The sequence below is a fragment of the Chrysemys picta genome, chromosome 14 (assembly GCF_011386835.1).
Source record: "Chrysemys picta bellii isolate R12L10 chromosome 14, ASM1138683v2, whole genome shotgun sequence".
In the NCBI taxonomy this organism is placed as follows: Eukaryota; Metazoa; Chordata; order Testudines; family Emydidae; genus Chrysemys; species Chrysemys picta.
In genome coordinates, this window is record NC_088804.1 from 6,065,704 (window position 1) to 6,090,341 (window position 24,638).

General features: G+C 48.1%; 1 protein-coding gene across 2 annotated transcripts in view; it reads right to left on the minus strand.

Annotated features, from left to right (window-relative positions):
- Positions 1-1,210: 1,210 nt before the first annotated feature.
- Positions 1,211-24,638, minus strand: part of KCTD19 (potassium channel tetramerization domain containing 19) — a 62,237-nt gene continuing 38,809 nt past the window's right edge. Inside the window, exons 9-17 of one of the 2 annotated variants that reach the window (XM_065566772.1) lie at positions 23,341-23,483; positions 22,434-22,517; positions 20,859-20,967; positions 18,956-19,613; positions 17,827-17,907; positions 7,355-7,537; positions 4,826-4,980; positions 2,305-2,406; positions 1,211-1,346 (exon numbers count right to left, since the gene is read on the minus strand). In XM_065566772.1, the coding sequence (XP_065422844.1) occupies positions 1,248-1,346; positions 2,305-2,406; positions 4,826-4,980; positions 7,355-7,537; positions 17,827-17,907; positions 18,956-19,613; positions 20,859-20,967; positions 22,434-22,517; positions 23,341-23,483 (1,614 nt within the window). In that variant the 3' untranslated portion in view covers positions 1,211-1,247. The remainder of the gene's footprint in view (positions 1,347-2,304; positions 2,407-4,825; positions 4,981-7,354; positions 7,538-17,826; positions 17,908-18,955; positions 19,614-20,858; positions 20,968-22,433; positions 22,518-23,340; positions 23,484-24,638) is intronic. The other variant, XM_065566773.1, reaches the window with a different exon arrangement.

A 24,638-nucleotide genomic window follows, 5' to 3' on the forward strand; every position in this document is an offset into this window, starting at 1 on the left:
CCCCAGTGGGTAATAATGGAACATAGAGGGGAAACTGAGGCACGCACCGGTGTCATTAAAAATAATTAGCGAATTCCCACTTCCTCACCCATGCACATTAGACAGCCGCAGGCACTGCACCTTGATGTAAAGCTGCGACTGAGCCCGGGGTTTGCCTCCCATCAAAGCTGCGAACAAAGGAATACTGGCCAAAACGTTACGGCAGGTAACGTAAAATCTTCTGCCCATAGCAGGACGGGGTGAGTCCGTTTACCTGGCTAAGCTAGGTGTGCTCTAATGCACAGGACCGGCGTTGCTTAAATGCGCATTTCTAAGTTCTTGTTTTGACATACTGTCAGAATGGGAAGGCTGCTCCAAAGAGCTAAAAATAGGCTATCAAATGACTGCTGGGAAAAACCTTCTGCTTTCATTTGGAGAAGGCCTGTCCGCTTCCTAACAAACACTGCATCCTGTCATTAGGGCCGTCTCTCTGGCGATTGCATTCCCCCCTAAAGCCTGACGTTAAGCAAACAAGCTGCTGCGTGGTTAGAAAATTCTTCAAACGCTATTTGGCCCAAATGGAGTCAGGTCACAGATCTGGTCAGTGGAGGCATTTGAAGTTGTTTATTGGCCTCATCTGTTCCCTAGAGCCCCCAGGGCTCCTCAGCCACTCCATGTGCCTGTCAATCACTTGTGTCGCCAGAGGTCGTCTAGTTCCACATACGAAGCAGGTCGTTACAGTAGAGCACGTTTGTGACAGTATCTGCCATTGTTACCATGCGTTGTGGGCAAGGGGAGCGTGGTGCCAAGCAGCAGTCAGTATGGGGGAGGGGGCGTGAGAGAGAGACACACACAGAAGAAAACCAACAGGCTGTGATCACTTCTGGTCTGTTCCACCCACACAAGGAAAGCTGAGAGGCTGGCGTCTCTCCTGGGACAGTTACAGGTGTTCAGAGGCCTGACCGTGCACTTGTCTTCTTTTTCAACTGGTTTTGTTTCTGGTACATTTAACCTAATTCTGAATTTCCTGCTTCTTTGGGGGTTTAGTTGGTTGGTTTGCATGAACTAAAAGTTTTGTGTAAGGTTTTTCTAATGCTTAAGTTACTAGTTCTCTCATCCTTAATTCACCTTAGAAAGGCTTTTTAGCTGGGACCTGTATAACCTTCCACATAGGTAATGTCTGATTTACCAGCTGAGCTGTCAGACGCAAGGACAGACATTTCACAGTGAGAAACGTTTAGGTCAAACTTTATTAAAGCTCCTGTAACTCATTTTCCCAAGCCAAAATAGGATATGGATTTGGAATACCCTTTCGTTAGCAGTAAATCAATGCAGTGGCTGTACTTCCATGCAAATGGCAGTGTAAACTGAAAGGAATAATCCAACCGTTACTCATCAGTCAGAATACAGAGCAGTGAAACAGCATAGCGCTTAACAGAGTCATAGAATTGTAGGCCTGGAGGGGACCTTGCAAGGTCATCTAGTCCAGTCTCCTGCACTCATTATGCAGGACTAATCTAGACCATTCCTGACAGGTGATTGTCTAACCTGCTCTTAAAAACCTCCAATGACGGAGATTCCACAACCTCCCTAGGCAATTTATCCCAGTGCTTAACCACCCTGACAGTTAGACTGTATTTTATAATGGCCAACCTAAACCTCCCTTGCTGCAATTTAAGCCCATTGCTTCCTGGCCTGTCCTCAGAGGTTAAGAAGAACAATTTTTCTCCCTCCTTATAACAACCTTTTATGTACTTGAAAACTCTTATCATGTGCCCTCTCGGCCCTCTCTTCTCCAGACTAAACAAACCCAATTCTTCCAATCCTTCCCTCACAGGTCATGTTTTCTAGACCTTTAATCATTTTTGTTGCTCTTCTCTGGACTTTCTCCAATTTGTCCACATCTTTCCTGAACTGCTCCTCAATAAAAAGCAACAGAGGGTCCTGTGGCACCTTTAAGACTAACAGAAGTATTGGGAGCATAAGCTTCCGTGGGTAAGAACCTCACTTCTTCAGATGCTCCTCAATACTCCAACTGAGGCCTAGTGAGCTCTAGAGAAGGTAAGTATCATTATGTCCATTTTATAGGTGGAGAAAATGATTCCCTGAATGGCTTCTGCTTTAACTGAAGCCATCTGACAGATTGGTATGATTTTAAACTCATAATATTAACATCGGTACAACTTTTATCAGTATATGCTGCCAACCAGCTCCTAGTTCAACCATCCCACAAGGAAACCACAAACTAATATCAAAGCTGGTAAATTTGTTCAGCATAGTCTGTCTTCTGTAATAACACAAGGCTTTTGAATGCTCTATACTTACTTCCACCCATCTAAGTAGCTTTTCATGAACGTGTCTGTCATCGTTAAAAGGTTTTGTGTTCAGGACATCAGCAACAAACTCCTTTGGTGGGATCTGTTGGGTCTAATGTAAAAGAAGCTTGTCTCAGCAGGACTCTCGCCTGGTCCTGCCAACGAGCCTCAGGCTTAGTCACGTGCAGACCTGCCTCCAGCCCTGGTGGCCCCCAGTACTACCGATGTGCACAGGAGGGGGAGAGAAAACGCATTGCTCCCAGAGTGGCAGATCTGCTACATTCTTAGATCTGACGTGTGAGAAGCAACTCGGCCTCCACAGGCTGACGGGAAACACTTTTTTAAAACTGGCCATTGCAAAGGCGCTGCTTCCAACCCAGCTCCCAGAACCACCCAGCCTCCCGGGTCTCTGCAGGAAAGTGGTGGGGGCAGGTATTCATGCTTTGCTCACCCCAGCCCTCGCTGACATGGGGCACGCAGTGATTTAAGAAACAAACAGGGAAGAGAACAGATTTACCCATGATGACGTATCCCGCCATAGACCCCTGGCCAGCCCACAGCAAACCCGCAGGTCTAGAGGTGGGGTGCTAAGCCCCCGCCGCTCCCCAGGGCCTGGCCTTGAACAGCAAGGTGTGGTAGCCTAGGGCTCGAGCCACAGAGAGCCTTCGTCTCCTTGCCATGCAATGTCATTCCCACACTCCCTATAATGCACACGGGGCGTGAGGTGTCTACACTGCAATTAGCCATCCGCGGCTGGCCCTGGCCAGCTGACTCGGGCTAAGGGGCTGTTTAATTGGGGTGTAGACTTTGGGGCTGGGGTCCAGCCCCAGCTCTGGGACCATCCCACCTTGCAGGGGCCTACCCCCCAAGCTCCAGCCCGAGCCTGAAGGGCTACACCGCAAGTAACCAGCCCCGCGAGCCCAAGTCAGGTGCTTAGTTGCAGTGTTAAACATACCCTACGCAAGCAATTCCCGAAGCCAGCACCCAGAGCAGGAATCCGAACCCCTCTGCCCCTTGAGGGTAGTTGGGCACCTCCCTCCCCAGGATTCATAGCCCAGCCTGCTCCTGGAGTGGGGGGCCAGGGCAGCGACAAACCCAGAGCCCCGCACCCACCACACCCCCCATTGCAGCCAGTAGCCCAGAGAGCCGGGCACTCAGCAGACATGGAGAAGCCCATGTTCAAAGCCCTACATTGGAGCTAGGACTTGACTAGTCTCCCACACTCCAGCCACGTGCCCACCAGGCTACAGTCACCCTCACTCTGGCCCACCCACTGATTAGTTAGTTATACAAAGTGGAATGGCTTCACTAGGAGAGCGCCATGTGCACAGCATGCGTCTGGGAGGCAGGGCATGTGGCTGCCAGTCACTGCTCTAACGCAGCCAGAGCAGGAAGATGAAAACCAATCATAGCTGCATGCCCTAACCATTGCACTGGGACAACAGCTGCCCCCAAAGTCCCAATGTGCTTGTCCCCAGCAGGCTTTCGTGCAGCCTATGCATGCTCAAAACACGCCCACCTGCTGAAGCCCCACCAGTGAGCTGGGGGTGGGGGCCGCCCAGGTTGAGAATCCAGCCAGGGGTTAGGGGTGCACTAGGGTGCTGAGCAGTTTGGTGGTGGTAGGACAGCAGTGGCTTTGTGCATGCACATGGTTTGACATGTAGCCACCTGGGGGCCTTAGCCAGCAGTAACTTAGGTGCTTACGGGGTTAGGCAGCATCTCAGCGGGAGTTTTGAGGCTCTCAGGAATGGTGGACTCGGCGGCCTAAGTGGCAGTTAGGTGCCGAGGTCCCTTTGTGGATCTAGCCCCAGATGCTCTGTCTCGTGCCGGCAGTTTGAGCTTCTGCACTCACTGCTTCCACTGGGAAATGTGCCTTTGTGATACCTTGCATCTCCTCTCTCCTCTGGCCCAGGGGAGCGTGCTGCCTTGGACAGTGGGTCTCTACTCTTCGCCTTTGCTCCACAAGCCCAAGGCGGGATTTTCTTCCTCCAGCTCGTGACTCACAGCCGGGACCCCCCTCCTGGAGTTAAGCAGCTAAGCCAGCTCAGCCAGTTAAGTAGCCCAAGTCCTAGCAGCCGAATCTCTCTCTCCTACTCATGCTTGATAACGCTCTGACACTCCCCCACCTTTCCCTGTGCCTCTGGCTACCTTTTATGCAGGCACTCTGCTGCTCCTGCCACCTCTTGGGGGCCTGATGGGGGCCGGGGAGGTGGCCGGTGTGCTTAACGCAAGCCTATGGGATCGCGCCCCAGTGGCAAGATAAGCGTTCCCCTCCTAGATTGAGATGCCTGCTTCGGCACCTCTGGGGCTGTGACTGGAGCTAGACTCTGAGCCGCGCGTTAGCTGCGGGAGCAGCATCACTCCTTAGGCAGCTTTGCAAAGCTGCCGGGCAGAAACGTAGGTGCCATGGGGACTTAGGCACCTTTGATTAAATGTCAGTGGCACCTCAGTGGCGGCTGTAGGCACAGAAAGACGCACTAGGCACCTCAGTACCTGGCCTAGCTTCAGCACGGTTAGGAAATCATACCTACCCAAAGCCTGTGCACAAGCCTCACAACTTTGGCTGTGATCTCTCTGGCATCCTTCTGCCTGATGGAATTCAGGATGATGTCAGTCAGAAAACAGTGGCACTTCCTGGCATAAAATATCTCTTCCCGTGCCAAAGCAAAACTTAGGAAAACGACATCTACAAGGAGAGTGTCAAACACAACATACAGAATTAGCCACCCTATTTCGGCGTGCCAGCGCCAGCCCTTTTCATTTAGCCGGCCACTGATCACCTGCCTGCATTGTCCTGGGTGCAACAGAATCCTGTACCACTCCATGTGCCGATCCAGGGGCAATGGGAGCGTTGCCAAGTAAAAACTGAGCAAGGATGTCAGGATTCTACCCTGGCTTGTTTTGATTGCTAAAAATATTTGCGCTTTGAACAGGGGGTGGGACTAGATGAGCTCCTGAGGTCCCGTCCAACCCTGAGATTCTGTGAGTCTGTGATTTCCAGCTTTGCCTGCTGAAGTGTTGGGGAGCGTGAAAAGGCCACCGTGATTAGCTAGCAAACAGCTTCAGTACGTTTCAAGCAGTAAAGCCTCTGCCACAGCAGAACGTCTCTAACAAAAGTTTTCCACTCGGTACTGAATTGTCAGACCATCCATTTAACTCAGACTGCTACGGAGTTGGGCTAGTACAACAGCGGCTACAGCAATTTAGCTGCAGGGACCCGGCAAGGAAAGCAGCTGGGTGGGTGTACACATACCTGGCGAGTTCGCTCAGGGACACGTGTGTGCATGTTTGTAGCCCTGGCCCCAGAGCTGGCCCCGCTGGACTTCTCGCAAGGCACAACGAGCGCATTGCAGCTGCAATCTGGACAGCACCTTACCCAGTAGTCCCCAAAACTCACTGACAGGTGAAGAGATTAGGGATTGGCTTATTAGTTGCCAGGCACTAACAGTGGGGACTCAAGCTATAAATTGGCCTGTAGCTTGTACTGCAGGAGCAGGGCGTGGGAGCTCTCGCTACACCCCATATTCGTCACAGTAATATTAGTATGATATGATTATGGCATAATGATGCTGCCGTTTGTACAAGATGGGTCATGGAAGGTGTCATTGGAAAAGGTATGCGTTGCTGAATATGTGTCATTTTTGTATTTGAAGTTATGGAGATTGACTGTGGCTCTGTATTTCAAATGTGCTTCCTCTGGCCACACCCCCAGCCAGCCTTTCAGGTACAGCAATGATGAAGCCAGACGGCGCTGATGGCTCATCAGCGAAGACCATGGGCTGTGGAAAAGCTTCGTCTTCCTGTAACGGTTTCAGCCGGCCTGTAAGTTATGGCTGCTATGTCTCAGCGAGGGCATGTGACCAGACCACGTGGTACTGATCATTCTGGGCACCTGTATCTTTCCACAAACTGGGCTGGGAACTGGTTTTGTAACAAAGGGTTCCCGCCATATGTTAATGCTATATAAGGTGGGGAGTGACATCATCTAGTGGCCTCACTCTCCACACAAGAGAACTCCTGGAAACCCCTGAGGAACAAAGACTGAACTGGGGGAAGTGCTGGTCCCGGGCTAAAAGGATTTCTCGCCTGTCTATGGAAACCTGGTGAACTGCTTGTATCATCAGCCAGGGTGAGAAATTGCTCATTCAGATCCAGTCGTTCTAGTCTCTTAGGCTTAGTTTGCAATTTTGTTTATTTCTAGGTAACCTGCTTTGATCTGTTTGCTATCACTTATAATCACTTAAAATCTATCCTTTGTAGTTAATAAACTTGTTTTTTGCTTTCTCGAAACCGGCGTGCCTTTCAGTGAAGTGTCTGGGGGGAAATCTCAGCTTGGTTAACATATTGAGGGAAAGGCGACCCATTTACGAGCTTGCATTGTACAGATCCCTGTGCAGTGCGACACGGTATAAAATTGGGTTTATACTCAGCGGGGGGGGGGTGTGCCTGTGAACTGGGTGTTATCTTGGCTGTAGCCTCTCTATTGCTGGTTCATGCAGTAGCTGGTTGGAGCGTGCATGTAACTACAGCTGGGTGCGTCCCTGCCTGTGTAAATGCTGGTGGGAGCATAGGACCAGAAGTGGTCTACAGCTTGTCACAGCAGCACGGTGTGAGAGGGAGCCCAGGCTGGTAAGTGAGAGGGCTCAGTGGTACCCCAGTTCCAGGTGGCACCCCGCAGGGAACCCGTCACACTTGCCCTTTGGGGAACAGTCAGTTACAACTCGGGGTGTACTGTAAGTGCTAGGACTGATTGATTCTAACCAACTGTGACTACACACAGCTATAGTTTGTTAGGGATTTAGGATATTTATGATATATCCACTGTCATCTCGTCTTGTCTTCCCTCTACTAATGATATAAACTTGTTGGCCTTCGCGCCAGCGCAAACACCAAACAAGAATAGTTATAAAAGTGCTACCAAGAAGTTTGGCACTTAGCTCCTCATACTATAGACCAGGAAAAGGTATCAGAGGCATTTGTTTTCACCCAAAAAGCCTTGTGGCACCATCGAAACGCTAAATAAGCAGCCAGCTTTCCAGTTCTTTTCAATGTTACTGTACCTCTAGCCACTGGTTGACTGTTCGCATTAGCCGGTTTGATGCCAGCACTGTAAACAACACTCTCTTCATGCCAAGTGCAAGAGCCATCACTGCCTACAACTGGAGGATGTTCGACTTTAAGGATGAATCCTACATTATTAACTTCTTTGGTTACCATGTTGGTTTGGTCATTGACGGTTGTTTCTGGGGATAAAAAAATATGTGGATTTTCAGACAATATAACCTGTAAAACTTCTAATAGGATTAGCATGTCTGTTAACAGAAAATGAGGGGCACAGCATTTTCACCCCCTTACTCCTAGTTGTACCCCTTTATTATTAATGAATTATTATTAAACATTTATACTGCAGTAGCACCTAGAGTTTACCAGTCTGGTGTGAGGCACAGAACAACCATATTATAAATGACAGATGGCAGCCCCTGCACCAAAGAGCTTACAAACCAAAGGTACAAACCCACAAATATTCTCTCCCTCCTTGGTATTGAAATCCTGGAAATACTTAGCGATGGTTCTCACGTGCTCCCTTAGTCATTGCTTAACCAAGCCCAAACAGAGTTAGCTTGGGAGGGTCAAAGGAGCCTAGAGAGTCCTAGCTATTGAGGTAATCATATGGGCCTCCTCACCATAGTACCGGAGCACTTTGCAATCATTAATACATTTTACCTTTACACCACCCCTAGGAGGTAGGCAGTGCTAGCACCCCCTTTGTACAAGGCACAGGGTTCATTGTGTGACATGTGCAGGAGCATGCCGTAAGCTTTCAGCTAAGACAGAAATTGAACTGAGATCAGGTGAACCCCAGGCAGGACCTGCTCCACCCTCCCCAACTCCACCAGGTGCCTTTGAAAACAGCTGTAGCTCTTTCAGTCCTTTCCCCAGGAGTAGCTCATTGCAAGCAGAGACTTGCAAAATGTTCTCACTACAGCCTGACATCTGTTGACCCTATCTCAATTCAGGTTTCAGAGTCGCAGCCGTGTTAGTCTGTATCCACGAAAAGAACAGGAGTCCTTGTGGCACCTTAGAGACTAACACATTTATTTGAGCATAAGCTTTCGTGGGCTACAGCCCACTTCATTGGATACATAGAATGGAACATATAGTAAGGAGATATATATACATACAGAGAACATGAAAAGGTACATTGGCCAAACCGGACAGTCTCTACGCAAAAGAATAAATGGACACAAATCTGACATCAGGAATCATAACATTCAAAAACCAGAAGGAGAACACTTCAACCCCTCCGGTCACTCAGTAACAGACTTACAGGTGGCAATCTTGCAACAAAAAAGCTTCAAAACCAGACTCCAAGAGAAACTGCTGAAATATGCAAACTAGATACTACCAATTTAGGCTTGAATAGAGACTGGGAACGGCTGAGTCATTACACAGATTGAATCTATTTCCCCATGTTAAGTATCCTCACACCTCTTGTCAACTGTCTGAAATGGGCCATCTTGATTATCACTACAAAACTTTTTTTCTCCTGCTGATAATTGCTCATCTTAATTAATTAGCCTCTTAGAGTTGGTAAGGCAACTCCCACCTTTTCATGTTCTCTGTATGTGTATATATATATATATCCTTACTATAGGTTCCATTCTATGCATACCATGAAGTGGGTTCTAGCCCACGAAAGCTTATGCTCAAATAAATGTGTTAGTCTCTAAGGTGCCACAAGTACTCCTGTTCTTTTTATCTCAATTCAGGCTAGCACAAGACTAGTAATTGTGTGCTCTGGGCTTGCTGTAATGCCCTGCATCTGAAACTCAGAAGCATACAACTCATAGAGGCTTTTTCAGTTTACTCAAATCCCATCTTCTGCGGAGCACCTCAGCAATCATCCACCAAATTGAAAATATGTGACACTGAAAGACGCATGCCTGTACAACCAACAGGCAGCACTACATAAATGAAGAATACTTACTTGTAACCAGAGTTCTCTGGGAGGACTGCATAGTCACAGTAATGGTAACGCGCTGCCTGGCGCAGTCTAGTGGTAGAACCTTCTCCAACGATTACCCATTAGAGCACATGTGCACCTCCTCCTACTCCTCACTTCAGGGTTTCCAAAAGTTCTGAGAAAGTGCGCTCTACCCCCTCAGTTCCTTTCCCGCTAACCCATACAAATCATAACAGGACTCTGAGAAAGAGGGGAAAGGTGGCGGAAGAAAGAATTCCAGTTACAAGCAAGTAACCACCTCTTCTTCGTGTGGGTCTGCATATTCCCACTTATGGGTAGTTTGACCAGCAGGGCTGAAAAACTCAGAAAGAGGAAGCAGAGTCGTAATGAAATAAAGACTCACACACGACTCTACCTAATCTGGCATCTGCTTTTGAAGCCAAATCCAAAGCATTATGTTCGGTAATTGACCGACTTCCAAGTCAGTCGTACAGACTTCCCCAGTAGGGCCATGTTTAAGGTAAGCAAGAGCTGAATAATATCTTACAACAGTAGGCCCAGGAACTGTCACCAACCTGTAACATTCAGTGATACATTATCCAACCCATCTGTAAATAGACTGCACAGATACACCACGACCCACAGGATTCTCAGCATAAGAAACAACCAACCTAGATGAACTTCCAAAATCTTGTAGCTCTCTTTAAATAATCTCCTAGAACCCTTCCAGCATCCAAAGTATGTAACATATATTAGTATGTGATTTGGGGGGAAAATACTGGTAAATTAATTATCTGATTCATATGAAAAATCAGACACTAGTTTTGGCACAAACCTGGGATCAGGTCTAAGAACCACCTTGTCCTTATGAAATCTTGTAAATGATGGAGCAGTCACTAGGGCATGCAACTCGCTCACCCTTCTGGCTGATGTTATAGCAACAATAAAAATGGAGTCTCTGCCAAGGTTTCAAAAGGTGGCTTCATAAGCATAGATCAAACCAAATGAAGATCCCAAGAAGGGACAGGAGCCCCAAGAATATCAAACCCTGGATGTGAGGCTTCCTGCACAGGAGGTAGGTTCAGTGTGGATGCCATGCAAGCCACCAGATCAAGATACCGCAAAGCATCCTCTGAAGGGGAAAATGCAGAAGCCACACTCACATGTTCGTCCAGTGACAAATCAGTGTCATGGGGTCCACTCATCACTAGGGGCAGCTCCTCCTGGCCGCTCTGGGGAATCAGCTCTTTTCAGGTCCGAGGCCCCCTTCTGCTACTTGCTGTACACTCTGGTGCCGCTCGCTCTCTCTCTCTCTCACTAGCTGGAACTCAGGATGCTCCTTCTTCGTGACTTGTCCCTTCGGCCAGGTCACTGTGTGTGGTTCCCCCTTCCAGGGTATCAAAGTCTCTTCTTCACTTGCAGTTTCAGGCAGTCTTCCCATTCACTGCCCCAGGGTGCCACTTCCCCAGTGACTGGCAGAGGAACCCGGCCCGCTTTCTACTCTGAGTTCCAGCTCAGGGACCCTCTAGTCAGCAGACAAGGTCTGTTCCCTCCTGGACCTTACTGCCTTTCCCTGAGCCCCTTTCTTACCTTCTGGCTCTCCGCTCCTCTCTGGGTTTGCCAGCCTCTCAACTCTCTCCTCCCAGGGAGTAACTGTAGGCTCCCTAGTTCTGTAGCCTCCAAACACACCTCCCTTCTCCTAGGGAATGACTGCAGACTACGTCCCTGCGGCCCTTTTCTGTTATCAGCTCCCTGGCTTTATAGAAGCCCCACCTGTTCCTGCATACATGAGCTTCCTCTAATTAGGGCTTTCCTCTAAGCCTTAATTCTCCCAGCTTGTAGCCTAACAGGTTAATTGGTCCATCTGGCCTCCGTTAACCCCTTTGGGGCAAGTGTGGGGTGAACACCCATCACAACCAGTATCAAAGTCCATCTCCATATGGTGGGTGATTCAGAACCTCCTGTGGTGGAATATAATAAAGCCCTAGAGCGCAGGATTACCATTCTTTCCAGTAGCTGGGATCTGGGAACATGCCTGTAGCAGGAGGAAAAAAGAAGTGTGGAAACCTGGGCTAAAGAGGCATCAACTGGGATGAATCAAGTCTCTTAATTCTTGCTCTATCCTCTAGGGTTACCATATTTTGTGCCTCCAAATGGAGGACACTCCACGGGGCCCCCGGCCCTGCCCCCAGCCCCGCCCCCGGCCCCGCCCCAACTCTGCCCCCTCCCCAAAGTCTCCGCCCCCTCCCCTGCTTCCCGCGAACATTTAATTCGCGGGAAGCCTGAAGCAGGTAAGGGGGAGTGTGGGGGGAGGAGGCGCGGCCCAGGCTGGCCCCCCGCGGCTCCAGCCTGGGTCGGCTTGGGCCCTGGGGTGCCGGCCCCGGCCGACCACCCCCGGCCCGCCCAGCACTGCCGGCCCCCGGCGGCCCGGCGCACCCCCCCCTATCCCCGACCGGCTCCGCGGCCCCGCGCACCCCCCCGCTACCCCGGACCGGCCCGCGGCCCCGCGCACCCCCCTGCTACCCCGGACCGGCTCCCCGCCCGGCCCCGCGGCCCGGCGCACCCCCCCCGCTGGCCCCCGCCCGGCTCCCCGCCCGGCCCCGCGGCCCGGCGCACCCCCCCCGCTGGCCCCGGCCCGGCTCCCTGCCCGGCACCGCGGCCCAGCGCACCCCCCCCCCACCGCTACCCCGGACCGGCCCGCGGCCCCGTAGCCCGGCGCCCCCCCCCGCTACCGCGGCCCGGCTCGCCGCCCGGCCCCGCACCCCCGGCTCCCCACCCGGCCCCGCGGCCCGGCGCACCCCCCCGCTGGCCCCGGCCCGGCTCCCCGCCCGGCACCGCGGCCCAGCGCACCCCCCCCCCCCGCTACCCCGGACCGGCCCGCGGCCCCGCGGCCCGGCGCACCCCCCCCGCTACCGCGGCCCGGCGCACCGCCCGGCTCCCGGCCCGGCCCCGCGCCCCCGGCTCCCCGCCCGGCCCCGCGACCCGGCTCCCCGCCCGGCCCCGCGGCCCGGCCCGGCTCCCCGCCCGGCCCCGCAGCCCGGCGCACCCCCCCCCGCTACCCCGGACTGGCCCGCGGCCCGGCGCACCCTCCCGCTACCGCGGCCCGGCGCACCGCCCGGCTCCCGGCACCGCGCCCCCGGCTCCCCGCCCGGCCCCGCACCCGGCCCGGCACCATGCCCCCGGCCCCGCGACCCCGGCCCGGCACCGCACCGGCCCCGGCCAAAGAGGCCCCGGCCGAGCCCTCCATCCCTCCCTCCCGATTTTCCCGGACATGCCCGGCTTTTGGGGATTTCCCCCCGGACGGGGATTTGAACCCCCAAAAGCCGGACATGTCCGGGAAAATCCGGACGTATGGTAACCCTACTATCCTCCTCTAGCTGAATATCTGACTTCGGAGCTGCTATGGACTTCACCAAAGATAGCAATGGACTTGGAGGGTAAAGAGAGACAAAAAGCAAGAAAGATCTGCCTGGCTATCCGATAGGAGTCTTATGAGGAGGAGGCATAGATGGATCCAGAGAAAGATTAATAACACTGCTCTACAGCCAAAATGCTTCTGAAATAAATGTAGTCAAACTTTACTAATTCTGGGTCACTGAGAACGAAAACGATACTTAAAATTGTTGATTGGCTCTAGTTTTCAAGATATGCTATTGGGTCAGTATATACGACCCTTGACTTGGGAATGGCGGAGGATGAGTGAGTTATAAAGGGAAGGGATCTCAATTGAAACCAAAAATGACTAAAATACATCTTTGACTGGATCTATGAATAAATCTATGACTGGGTTTGGACAGTACTTGCTTTTTAGGCAAAACAATGAATGATGCAATCTGAAGCTGGTATTACGTCATACATGATATGAATTGCATCATGTTATTCCTAGAAGTCATGGATGATGCAATCATAACGAAGCTTACATCACTCTGCTGAACAAATTGCCCTATATCAGCTCTAGATATCATACAGTATCATGCTCTCTTATTTGTCAGTGTTTGATTTTGCAAAGGGACACAGTTTCTGTTTAGCCAAAGTGAGCAGAGATGCCTCGTACTTGTGCGAACAGTGTAGATAACTTCTGCTATGTTTGTGGTGAAGTGACTTTTGCATCACAAAAGCGCAGTATAACCACTATGGTTAAGAAAGCCTATCACCTTTATTTTGTCTGCAAAATTGGAGCTCAGGACAAGAGGTGGGCCCCACACATATGCTGCAACACTGGTGCAACAAATCTTCGCCAGTGGTTGAACAGGAAAAGGAAATCTATGCCTTTTGCAGTGCCAATGATTTGGAGACAGCCAACAGATCATACCAGCAATTGTTACTTCTGCATGGTGCCTCCAGTTGGGAAAGGTGTGTCAAAGAAGAAAAAGTGGACTGTGCATTATCCAAACATTCCATCAGCTATACGACCAGTACCCCACGGAGAAGGAAGAGGAAGAGGATGAAACTTCTGGTCCTGAACCATCAATGTCACAGGACCCACATTTTCTCCCATCCTCCTCCTCTGAACCACACCTCATAACACAAGGTGAACTGAATGACCTTGTCAGGGATTTGGAACTACCCAAGAGTAAGGCAGAGCTGTTGGGCTCCAGACTACAGCAGTGGAATCTCCTGGCAGGTGATGTTAGGGTTTCCATGTTCTGTGACTGTCAAAAGGATCTTGTCCCATTCTTCTTCATGGAAGGTCATCTTGTAGCCTGCAACAGCATCGATGGTGTGATGGCAGCCCTCAACATCGTTCACGATCCAGATGAGTGGAGACTGTTCATTGATTCATCGAAGACGAGTCTTAAAGCTGTTTTACTGCATAATGGCAATGTTTTCCCATCAATTCCAGTTGGTCATTCAGTCCATATGAAGGAAACCTATGACAACATGAAACAACTTTTGAGGTGCATAAACTATGACCAACATCAGTGGCAGCTTTGTGGCGATTTGAAGGTTGTTGCTCTCTTGCTTGGTCTGCAGACTGGATACACAAAGTACTGCTGTTTTCTCTGTGAATGGATAGTCGTGCAAGAGATTCCCACTACATCAAGAAAGATTGGCCACTCCGACAGTCATTGGAGCCTGGGAGGAAAAGTGTTCAGCATCCACCACTTGTTGAATCAAGGAATATTTTGTTACCACCCTTACACATCAAGCTGGGTCTGCTGAAGAACTTTGTCAAGGCCATTGACAAAACACAAGCAGCTTTCAAGTACCCCCGTGGAAAATTTCCAAGGTTAAGTGAAGCTAAGATAAAGGAAGGTGTCTTTGTTGGTCCTCAGATTCGTGAACTTCTTCGAGATGATGCATTTGACCATGCACTGCATGGCAAGGAAAAGACGGCATGGAAAGCCTTCCATTTAGTGGCAATAAATTTTCTCGGAAACAACAAGGCAGACAACTACAGGTTGTTGGTGGAAAACCTCCTCAAGGCATACAAAAGCCTTGCTTGCAACATGTCACTAAAGATACATTTTTTGCACTCTCATCTAGATTTTTTTCCACCGAACTGCGGAGCAGTAAGCGACGAGCACGGCGAGCGATTTCACCAGGACATGGCAACAATGGAGAAACGCTATCAGGGCAAATGGAGCCCATCAATGCTTGCAGATTATTGCTAGACAGTGACAAGAGATGCTCCATTTAATGAATACAAGAGACAAGCCAAGAAGCGCTGAGTAGACACTGAATAGGACTAAACTATGTACATAATAGTTTTTTGCCTTTTGTTTCATAATACATTTTATTTATATAACCCTTTTGCTGATTTTTAAAGTGTTACATAAACAGGACAGGCTGTTATCATGTAAAGCAACCATAAACACATGAAAAGACTGTGCCCCCTTTTATAGCCTTACCCTCAGAACATTCATGGACTCTGAGGGGAGGGCAAGGAGAGCGCATGCGTGTGCTCTAATGGCCACTGCTCAGAGGTGTTTCTACTGCTAGGCTGACCTGGGCGGCACATTACCATAAGTGTGAATATGCAGAGCCACTCAAAGAATCACTTTCAGATTAGCCCACTCTCAAGTCATCTGGTGGATGTGTCTCGTTGTTCTCTCTGTCTGGCCCCTATGGATTGCTGAACATCTCCTTGGGGAACTGAGTGTCCTCAATGCCAATGGAGTCAAGAGCAGTTGAGGTTACTCAGCCCCTCACAAGAGAAGCTTAGGGTCGGATTTACAAAAACATCCCATTTTTAGGCTCCACTGCAATCCACAAAACTCCTGCTTGACAGCCATCTACCTCTGAAGACACACAAACTCACGTGGCACCTAGGCATCTATGTTCCTGCCTCCGAGCACATGCACTTGAGAGATAGCAGTTCCTCATTCAAATCCCTTCTCATCAGGCAGTAGAGGGGTTGAACCAGTGATCCCTCACATCCTGGTGGGGCTCTAGCCATTGGGCTAAAGATCATAAGAGAGCTGCTCCTGCTTCCTTCCTCCCCAGCTCTTTTGTGTAGATCTAGGTGGCCTCTGAGCGTGCCTACTTGATCAGGCTGTGACACTGCACTCTATGTGATTTTATGAAAATATGCTAATGAGTATGAATATAATGTAACTGGAATATGCTTCATACAAAAGGTCTCTTGTAAGGTATCATTAAAAAGCTTATAATCTACTGAGTGTGGTCATCCTATTTGTATAAATGTACCACTCTTGTATCTGAAACTAGAAATATGAAATATAACTCAGGTCCTATTGTTATTATGCAAAGTGTGGGCCATTAATGGTGGCTTGGAATTTTGATGGCTCCCATTAACCAGGACAATTGACTGCAGATGGCTCTGTTTACTTGTAAGTCTTCCTGTATACATGTGTGCTGGCAAGTGGGCAGGGCCGGCTCCAGGCACCAACGAAGGAAGTAGGTGCGTGGGGCGGCCAATGGAAAGGGGGCGGCACGTCCGGGTCTTCAGCGGCAATTCGGTGGCAGGTCCCTCAGTCCCTCTAGGAGGGAAGGACCCACCACCGAATTGCCGCCAAAGAATGAAGCAGTGCGGTAGAGCTGCCGCCGAACTGCCGCTGATCGCGGCTTTATTTTTTTTTATTTTTTTTCCGCTTCGCTACTTGGGGGGCGGCATAAAAGCTGGAGCCGGCCCTGCAAGTGGGTAATGAAGTCTTGCAGTGCCATGTGATCATGTCACCTGAACTGGAATCCATTTTTAAGCTGGTGCTTTTCCATTTCGAAGGAGGAGTGGGAACCCAGAGAGGGACAAAGGATTCCTGCCTTGTGCAAAAGATATATAAGGGGCTGAAACAGAACAAAGAGGGCTGCAGTCATGAGAAATCCCCTAGCTACCACCTGAGCTGGAACAAGGACTGTACCAGGGGAAAGGCTTGTGCCCAGACTAGAAAGACGTCCAGTCCGTGATAGAAGCTTATTGAAACATCTCTGAGGGTGAGATTTTATCTGTATTCAGTTTTCTTACCGTACTAGGCTTAGACTTGCGTGTTTGATTTTATTTTGCTTGGTAATTCACTTTGTTCTGTCTGTTACTACTTGGAACCACTTACATTCTACTTTTTGCATTTAATAATATCACTTTTTACTTATTAATTAACCCAGAGTATGTATTAATACCTGGGGGGCAAAGAGCTGTGCATATCTCTCTATCAGCGTTATAGAGGGCAAACAATTTATGAGTTTATCCTGTGTAAGCTTTATACAGAGTAAAACTGATTTATTTGGGGTTTGGACCCCATTGGGAGTTGGGTATCTGAGTGCTGGAGACAGGAACACTTCTCAAGCTGTTTTCAGTTAAGCCTGCAGCTTTTGGGGGCATGGTTCAGACCTGGGTCTGTGTTTGTTGCAGGCTAGTGTGTCTGGCACAACCAGGCAGGGCACTGAAGTCCTAAGCTGGTGGGGAAAACAGGCTCAGCGGTAGTCTCAGGGCAGTCCCACGGGGTTTTTGTGATCCGACCCGTCACACAGGCCCTCACATTAATTAGGTGGAGGAGCATCTGCCTTCCCACAGTTCATGAATTGTTAGCAAAGCTTGGTGCCTCTATGCAGCCCAGATTTCGGTACCTATCTCCATGAGAGGGGCAGGGCTTAGCACACATCTCTCATAGGCATCTCCCATTGGCTAGGTTAGGCAGTTCCCCGCCTAACGTGCTGGCTTTTGTAGATCCCATCCCTCTCCTCATACACTGTATAGAAGAGGTGGGCAAACTACGGCCCATGGGCCACAACCGGCCCGCGGGACGGTCCTGCCCGGCCCCTGAGGCTAGCCCCAGGCCCCTTCCCTGCTGTTCCCTCTCCCCCGCAGCCACGGGGCCGGGGGGTTGGATAAAGGAGCCTGGACACTGAACTCAGGCTTTGTGGATTACAGTGTTGTGTGATTTTCTAGGCGCCTAAAAGTTAGGCATTGTGACGCTCAGCATCTCCATGCCTACGTCCCTTTGTGAATCCGGGCGGTGGTGTTTTGAAGCATTGGGTCTTATATTAAGCTCCTTGGGGCAGGGACCCATGTCTTTCTCTCTGTTTTACACAGTGGTGTGTACACTGATCGACAGCCCTCAATAAATAATCATAACTTGAAAGTAGTTACTTAAGAAGAGGACGTGGTACCTGGGCAAGTGCTACTGCTCATCCCCACGCCGAACATGCCAGTTTCAAGCTGCTTTAGCCAGGGAGGGGTTGGGTGAGGATCTGTTAGAGAGGGGAAATCGTGACACAAATAAGAAATTGGGTCTTTTTTGCACAGCTCCTTCCTTTTAATCTCCGGTTCTTCTCAAATCTTTTTTACGTCTTGCAGCCCAGGTGCATCTTCCCATGTTGCAGTTCCCAAGACACATTAATTATTGTTTCCCCAGGCTTCTGAACTTCAGGCGCAGGCCTCCACTCCTGCAAGGTGCTGAGGAGTCCAGGGTGCAAAACGTATTGCAGCAGGGGCTGAGCAGTGCGACATCAGGCGCTTTGATGCTCAGATCCCTGCAGAAGGGGCTTTCATTTTAAAATCTGGCACACGATAAAGGAATACAAATAAATCACAATTAATACGTACTGGGGAATCTAGAAAGCTTTTCTGAAGGAAAAGGAAATTTGCCCTTCACCACCTTCGTACCCCTTATGAGCAATCTGCATTTGTTTATACATTGTGGGTCAGCACAAGGAGCGTGCCCCACTTCAGTCGCACTCAAGCCCTAGGTAATTCACTTTGTTCTGTCTGTTACTACTTGGAACCGCTTAAATTCCAAGGCCAGGTCTACAGTAGGAAATTAGGTTGGTAGAACTATGTCGCTCAGGAGTGTGAAAAATCCACACCGCTGAGCAATGCAGTTAAACCAACCTAGCCCCCAATGGGAGCGCTTCTTCCATCAACAGAGCTACGGCCGACGGGAGAAGCGCTCCTGTCAGCGTAGTTAGTGTCTTCCCTGAAGTGCTACTGCAGCACGGCTGCACTGGTGCAGCGTTTTACGTGTACCTCTGCCCCTAGTTTGGAAGCTGAAGTGGGCCTTAAGTGGCATAGGTCTAGAGCTGTGTACAGGGGTGAATTTAGTCATTCGAGTGCTTGCCTCTAACTGCAGTGGGAACCCCTCTGGTTTGTAGGAGAGCAAGAGGAAGAGGTGAGATTCTTTCATCCTGACCTTTCTTTTTGGTTAATCAGTATCACCAGACGTCTCTAGTTTGTTTAAGTATCACGTTTACTAGTTAATTTCTCCTGCCATTGTTAAAGCAATGAGCACATGACACTTACCTTTTTCTGTTTGCTCCTGGCCCCTCCACTCTTTGAATGCTGCAGTTTTTTCCATTGGGTAAGTCTCCCTTATGGTGCTGAATCTGTGTTTTTCAGCAGTTAAGGTAACTGGCAAATTCTGTTTGAATGTGTGTTGCTCCGAATGTTTCTCTTCAGCACTGAACGCGGCTTGAATAGTCTGGTCGTTTTCCTGAACTCCATGACTTATTTTCCCAGGAGACCTGTCAGCAGGATCTTTGATGTCACCCCCATTTTCAAGTGTTTTATGACAAGGGACATTATCTGCAAGGTTACTGTTGGATATCATCACATGCCGGAATTCACATCTTTTGGAGTTCACCATGTCCCATTCCTTTACCAGGGAAATTAATTTCTGAATGGGAGTGGCTGAGTTTCTATTTTCTGATTTTTTTGCTAAATTGCCTCTTTCCCCTTTCTTCCTTGGAGGGCTTGCTGAATGTTTACAATAGCTGGAATTTCCCCGGATGTCTGTAGACTGATGATATCCTCCAGGTTTATTCCTTCGTTTTGTCCCTCTGCTCTGTGAAATCATTCTGGTATACTTCTCATTCTCTCCTTTGCTATCCTGCATGTCTTTTATTTTACTCCAGGTATTAACACACCAGTTACTGAAATCCACAGCAGTGTAGGAATGTTCCTAAAAAATGGAGTGAAAAGTGGTTATTTTTAAAGGACTCTTTTTAGTTGCCCCAAATGAAAGGTAAATTTTGCCTTACCTGATCACTGATATTTTAGCACTGCATAAGCAGGGCCATTTTGTGGTTTAAGTTGTATTGGCATAAACTTGTGAGGCAGCAGGAGCTGAGAACTGGTCATTCTGAGCACCTGAACCTTGCCCATGATACCAGAGCTAAGCCCACAGAGGTACTTAGACATTGTGGGCTAGATCCACTTTGGCAACTCATGCCAAAGGCCCAATGGAATTCTCCAACTAGGCGTTCCCCTGCCTATCTCACCTGTGCGGTTCAATCCAGTAGGCATGCTCAGAGCATGCCAACCAGACGAGACCCTGCATAAAACAGACACAGGTGGAGGAAGTGCCACCCTTATACCCATAAGTTAGAGCAATCACCCAGGAGATGGAAACCCAGGTTCAAGTCCCCTCTGCCTGATGTGGAGTAGGGCCAAGTGTGCCTGTTCTTAATGGTCCAAACTAAAAACCTAGCACAGAGAACACTGAGACAGGAAGTAGCCTTCCCTGAGGCAAACTGGACAGGCCTTGATCAGGCATGTTTACTCCAGAAAAGAAGCACAAATTGCTCTGGGAACTCAAAAAGGCAATGGCACAGAAGCTATCTAAACACACCTGAACACTGAAAAACTATCCAAACAAGCCCAACTACAATAATTGGCTACAAATGACTGTGATTTTCTTTCTCCTGTTATAGAAGGAACCCTCTCACGTTTCTGTAATAGTTCAAGAAAATACCTTCAGCTGTTTTACCCTGAATCTGTATCTCTTGATGCTCAGAAACCTGTGGTTCTATACATAGGTGCTGGAACTCGAGAGGCTGGGGGTTCTGCCGTACCCCCTGGCTTGAAGGGGTTTCCATCATATACAGGTTTACAGTTTGGTTCAATGGTTCTCAGCTCCCCCACTGTACAAATGGTTCCAGCCCCCCTGGTTCTATAAAAGAAATGTCAGTATTTTTTGTGAACTGCTACTGGCACCTTGATGTGAGTAAATTCTCAGAAATGACTGCACTTTTGGAATAAAGATTTCCTCTTCACGTAGAAGTTTCAGGACTTTCATTTTTGTTGATAATTTTGCAATAAGAGGTAAGACAACTTGTCCCAAGCTGCAACTGGACAATTTAAACATTCAGGTCTGAACTGTTTTTTAAAACTTATTGTTCTGAGGTATTTCTGAAAAAAATCTTACTTCTTTTGGGTCTTTGCTGAACTCACGCTCCTTATCCCAAGTCACAATATTTAATCTTCTAAATGGAAAAGCAGCTTCAGCGTAAGTTTCATGTTTTTTGACCCACAATCTGCAAAATGAATATTTTTCAGTTTTACTACATTTGTAAACCTTTGCATTTTTTTCCAGGGACAGCCTAAGGTTGTCGGGTTGTGTGTGCTTTCTGATGAATGTTAAAATTAGTTTTATATTATATTGGGGAATTATTAGACAAGATAATAGAGTGGCTGATATGGGACTTGATTAATAAAGAATTAAAGGTGGAGTATATAATTTATGCTAATTGACATGGGTTATTCTAAAATAGATCCTGTCAAACTAATTCGATATCTTTTTTTGGATGAGATTACATATTTGGTTGATAAAGGTAATAGTGCTGATGTAATATACTTAGACTTCTGTAAGGCGTTTGACTTAACATTGCATGACATTTTGATTTAAAAACTAGAACGATACAAAAATAAATGTTACACATTAACTGGATTAAAAACTGACCAAGTGATAGGTCTCAAAATGTAATTGTAAACAGGGACTGGTCTGTTTCTAATGGGATCCTGCAGGGACTGGTTCCTGGCCCTACGCTATTTAACATATTTATCAATGACCTGAAAGAAAACATAAAATCATCACTGATAAAGTTTGCAGGTGATACAAAAATTGGGGGAATGGTAAATAATGAAGAGGACAGGTCCCTAATGCAGAGCGATCTGGATCCCTTGGTAAACTGAACTCAAGCAAACAATATGTGTTTTAATATATGTAAATGTATACATCTAGGAATAAAGAATACAGGCCATACTTACAGGATGGGAGACTGAAAAAGATTGGGGGGGCAGGTGGATAATCAACTGAATATGAGCTCCCAGTGTGATGCTGTGGCCAAAAAGGCTAATGTGATTCTTGGATACGTAAACAGGGGAATCTCAAGTAGGAGCAGAGAGGTTATTTTGCCTCTATATTTGGCACTGGTGCAACCACTGCTAGTATCCTGTGTCCAGTTCTGGTGTCCACAACTCAAGAGGGATGTTGATAAATTTGGTGAGGGTTCAGAGAAACGCCAGAAGAATGATTAAAAGATTGGAAAACCCGCCTCGTGATAGAATCAAGGAGCTCAATCTATTTATTTTAACAAAGAGAAGGTTAGAGGGTGACTTGATCACAATGTCTAAATATCTACATGGGGAACAAATGTTTGGCGCTTCAATCTAGCAGGGAAAGGTATAATATGATCCAACAGCTGGAAGCTGAAGTTAGACATATTCAGACTGGAAATAAGGTGTTCTTTTTAAAGTGAAGGTAATTAATCATTAGGACAATTTACTAAACATTGTGGTGGATTCTCCATCCCTGGAAAATTTTAGATCAGGATTTGATTTTTTTTAAAAAACATGCTCTAGTTTAAAAGGAATTATTTGGGGGTAAGTTCTATGTCCTGTGTTATACAGAAAGTCAGACTAGATGATCACAATGGTCCCTTATGGCCATGGAATCTATGAGCCTATGAAACTATAGCAAATAGACAAGCATCTTCTTTACCTGTATCCATCACACTGATAAAGTGCTTCAAAAAGAGAAGGAATTCTGTACTCCTCTGCTTCTTGACAAAATAGAGACCATTCTCTGTAAATTGTAAATAAACTTAACTGTACAGTAATTCTCTCAAATACATTCAGATGATCTTTTCTAAATACTAGTCAATTTTTGAAATCCTCTTCTGTAATCAACAATGCAAAGTGATCGTGCAAAATGCACTCTCCCTAACTTGAGTCATTTTTTTATTATGCTACTGATGCAATCCATTTTCACACATGGAAAAAATATAGGCCAAAACTTTCAAAAGTGTTTACGAATTTTGGGTGCCTTGTTTTTTGGATGACATATAGGTATCTCAAGTTGGGAACCCAAAGAATGAAAGGTGAAATTGTGGCTCCACTGAAGTCAAGGCAAAACTTCCATTCACTTCAGTTGAACCAGAATTTCATTCCAGATATCCAAAATATGTGAACTCTTTTGAGAAAAACAGTTCAAACTTTGAATACCTAACACTGAAAACAAACTGCTCGTGAACAATCAACAGAGCACGATTTATTTGTAGAAATCATACAGCAAATAATTTTGAACAACAAACGAGTTTAAGTAAACCATAACCTGTTTGCAGTCAATTTGCACACAGAAAGAAGAAGCTAAATTTGGTGAATAAATTATTGGCTACAATTTATTTGCTCATGTTTTCTTTAAATTCACAAAGCCTAATGCTAATTTTTTAACACTAATGTTGCTGTATGAATTTGATAATAAATACTACTGGAACTAAAAATCTTGCTTTAATACTTTAATCACCATGTAAATCAGAAAACCTATAGGTTGAATAAGAGATTAATACCTTTTTTCCTATAGATATCTGGAATAAGACTAATAAAATGCATGATCTCTCTTTTCTTACTTAAATTCAGATGGTAAAAACAGCTTGCCAAGTCTAAGGAAGTTGAGAATGTGTCGAAATATTTGCCCATCTCCATGGATTAGGAGACTCTGACCATATGTGATCCAATAAACTTTTTTGCAGTTTGACAGGAGCTCTGGACACTGGAGAAATAAATATATATCGTACCTTAGGAAGTCAGGGTTACTTTAAGACCTGTCTTCTTCCCACCGTGTCCCTCCAAATCTCATATCAAAGCAACTCTCCTTCTAGCCAGGGAAGGTTGAATGTAGCTAAACGTAGAGCGAGTTGTTTGAGCATGATGCTACTTCGCTTGTCAATGGGGTTCATTTATATCAGTGGTGCCGAAACTTTTCCTGTCACGCCCCCTCTTACCAGTACTGGAATCTGTCTGTGCCCGCTCCTCCATTACTGCACAGTTGGCTCAATAGAGAAGCTTGGGCTGATGGCAGAGCTGGGGAGAGGGATAAGGGCAGAGCTGGGCTGGGGATGGAGCAGGGGGCGGAATGGAGCTGTGGCTGGGGCCAGAGCTGGCCTGGGGGTGGACTGGAGGTGCGGCAGGGGGTGAAGAGGCGCTGTAGCTGGAACTGGGCTGGGGCCTGAGCTTGGCTGGGTGGCACTCCCTTCCCACCCCTTGGTGGCTGGCCCGGGTCCTACCATGTGCCCCCTGAAATGTTTCTCCATGCCCTAGGGGGGCACACTCCACAGTTTGGGGACCACTGATTTATATCATGAGCTTGTTACTTCGGCAGTATATCCAGACTTTCTCTGCTTGCTCTGGCATTTGTGGCAGCACAAAAGCTCAGCGCCAACCATGAGCTGAGTACAAACATTTTAAAGGCTGAATGTTGATGCTTGTCATTTAAAGCCTCTGAGGCCAGTGTACAATAGGCGACACACCAGAAAACGGGGTTCTCTGAATACAGGACTTCCAGAGATCTCCACGCTTAGGCATGGTCTGCGCTCGGGGGGGGGGGGGGGGGGGGGGAGCTAAGTCGGTCGAAAATAGCGTAGCTGAAGTCGACGTACTTAGAGCTACTTATCACTGTGTCTTCACTGCGGTAGGTCGACTGCTGACGCGCCCCCCCCCCCCCATCGACTCCGCCTATGCTTCTCACTCCGGTGGAGTACCGGAGTTGACAGGAGAGCGCTCGGCAGTTGATTTATTGTGTCTTCACTAGACGCGATAAATCAACCCCCGCTGGGTCCATTGCTCCGGAGGTAAGTGTAGACATGCCCTTTGAATCACATTGGCCTGCATGGACCTGGAAACGTGCAAGGCCTACGAAAGAGCCCCA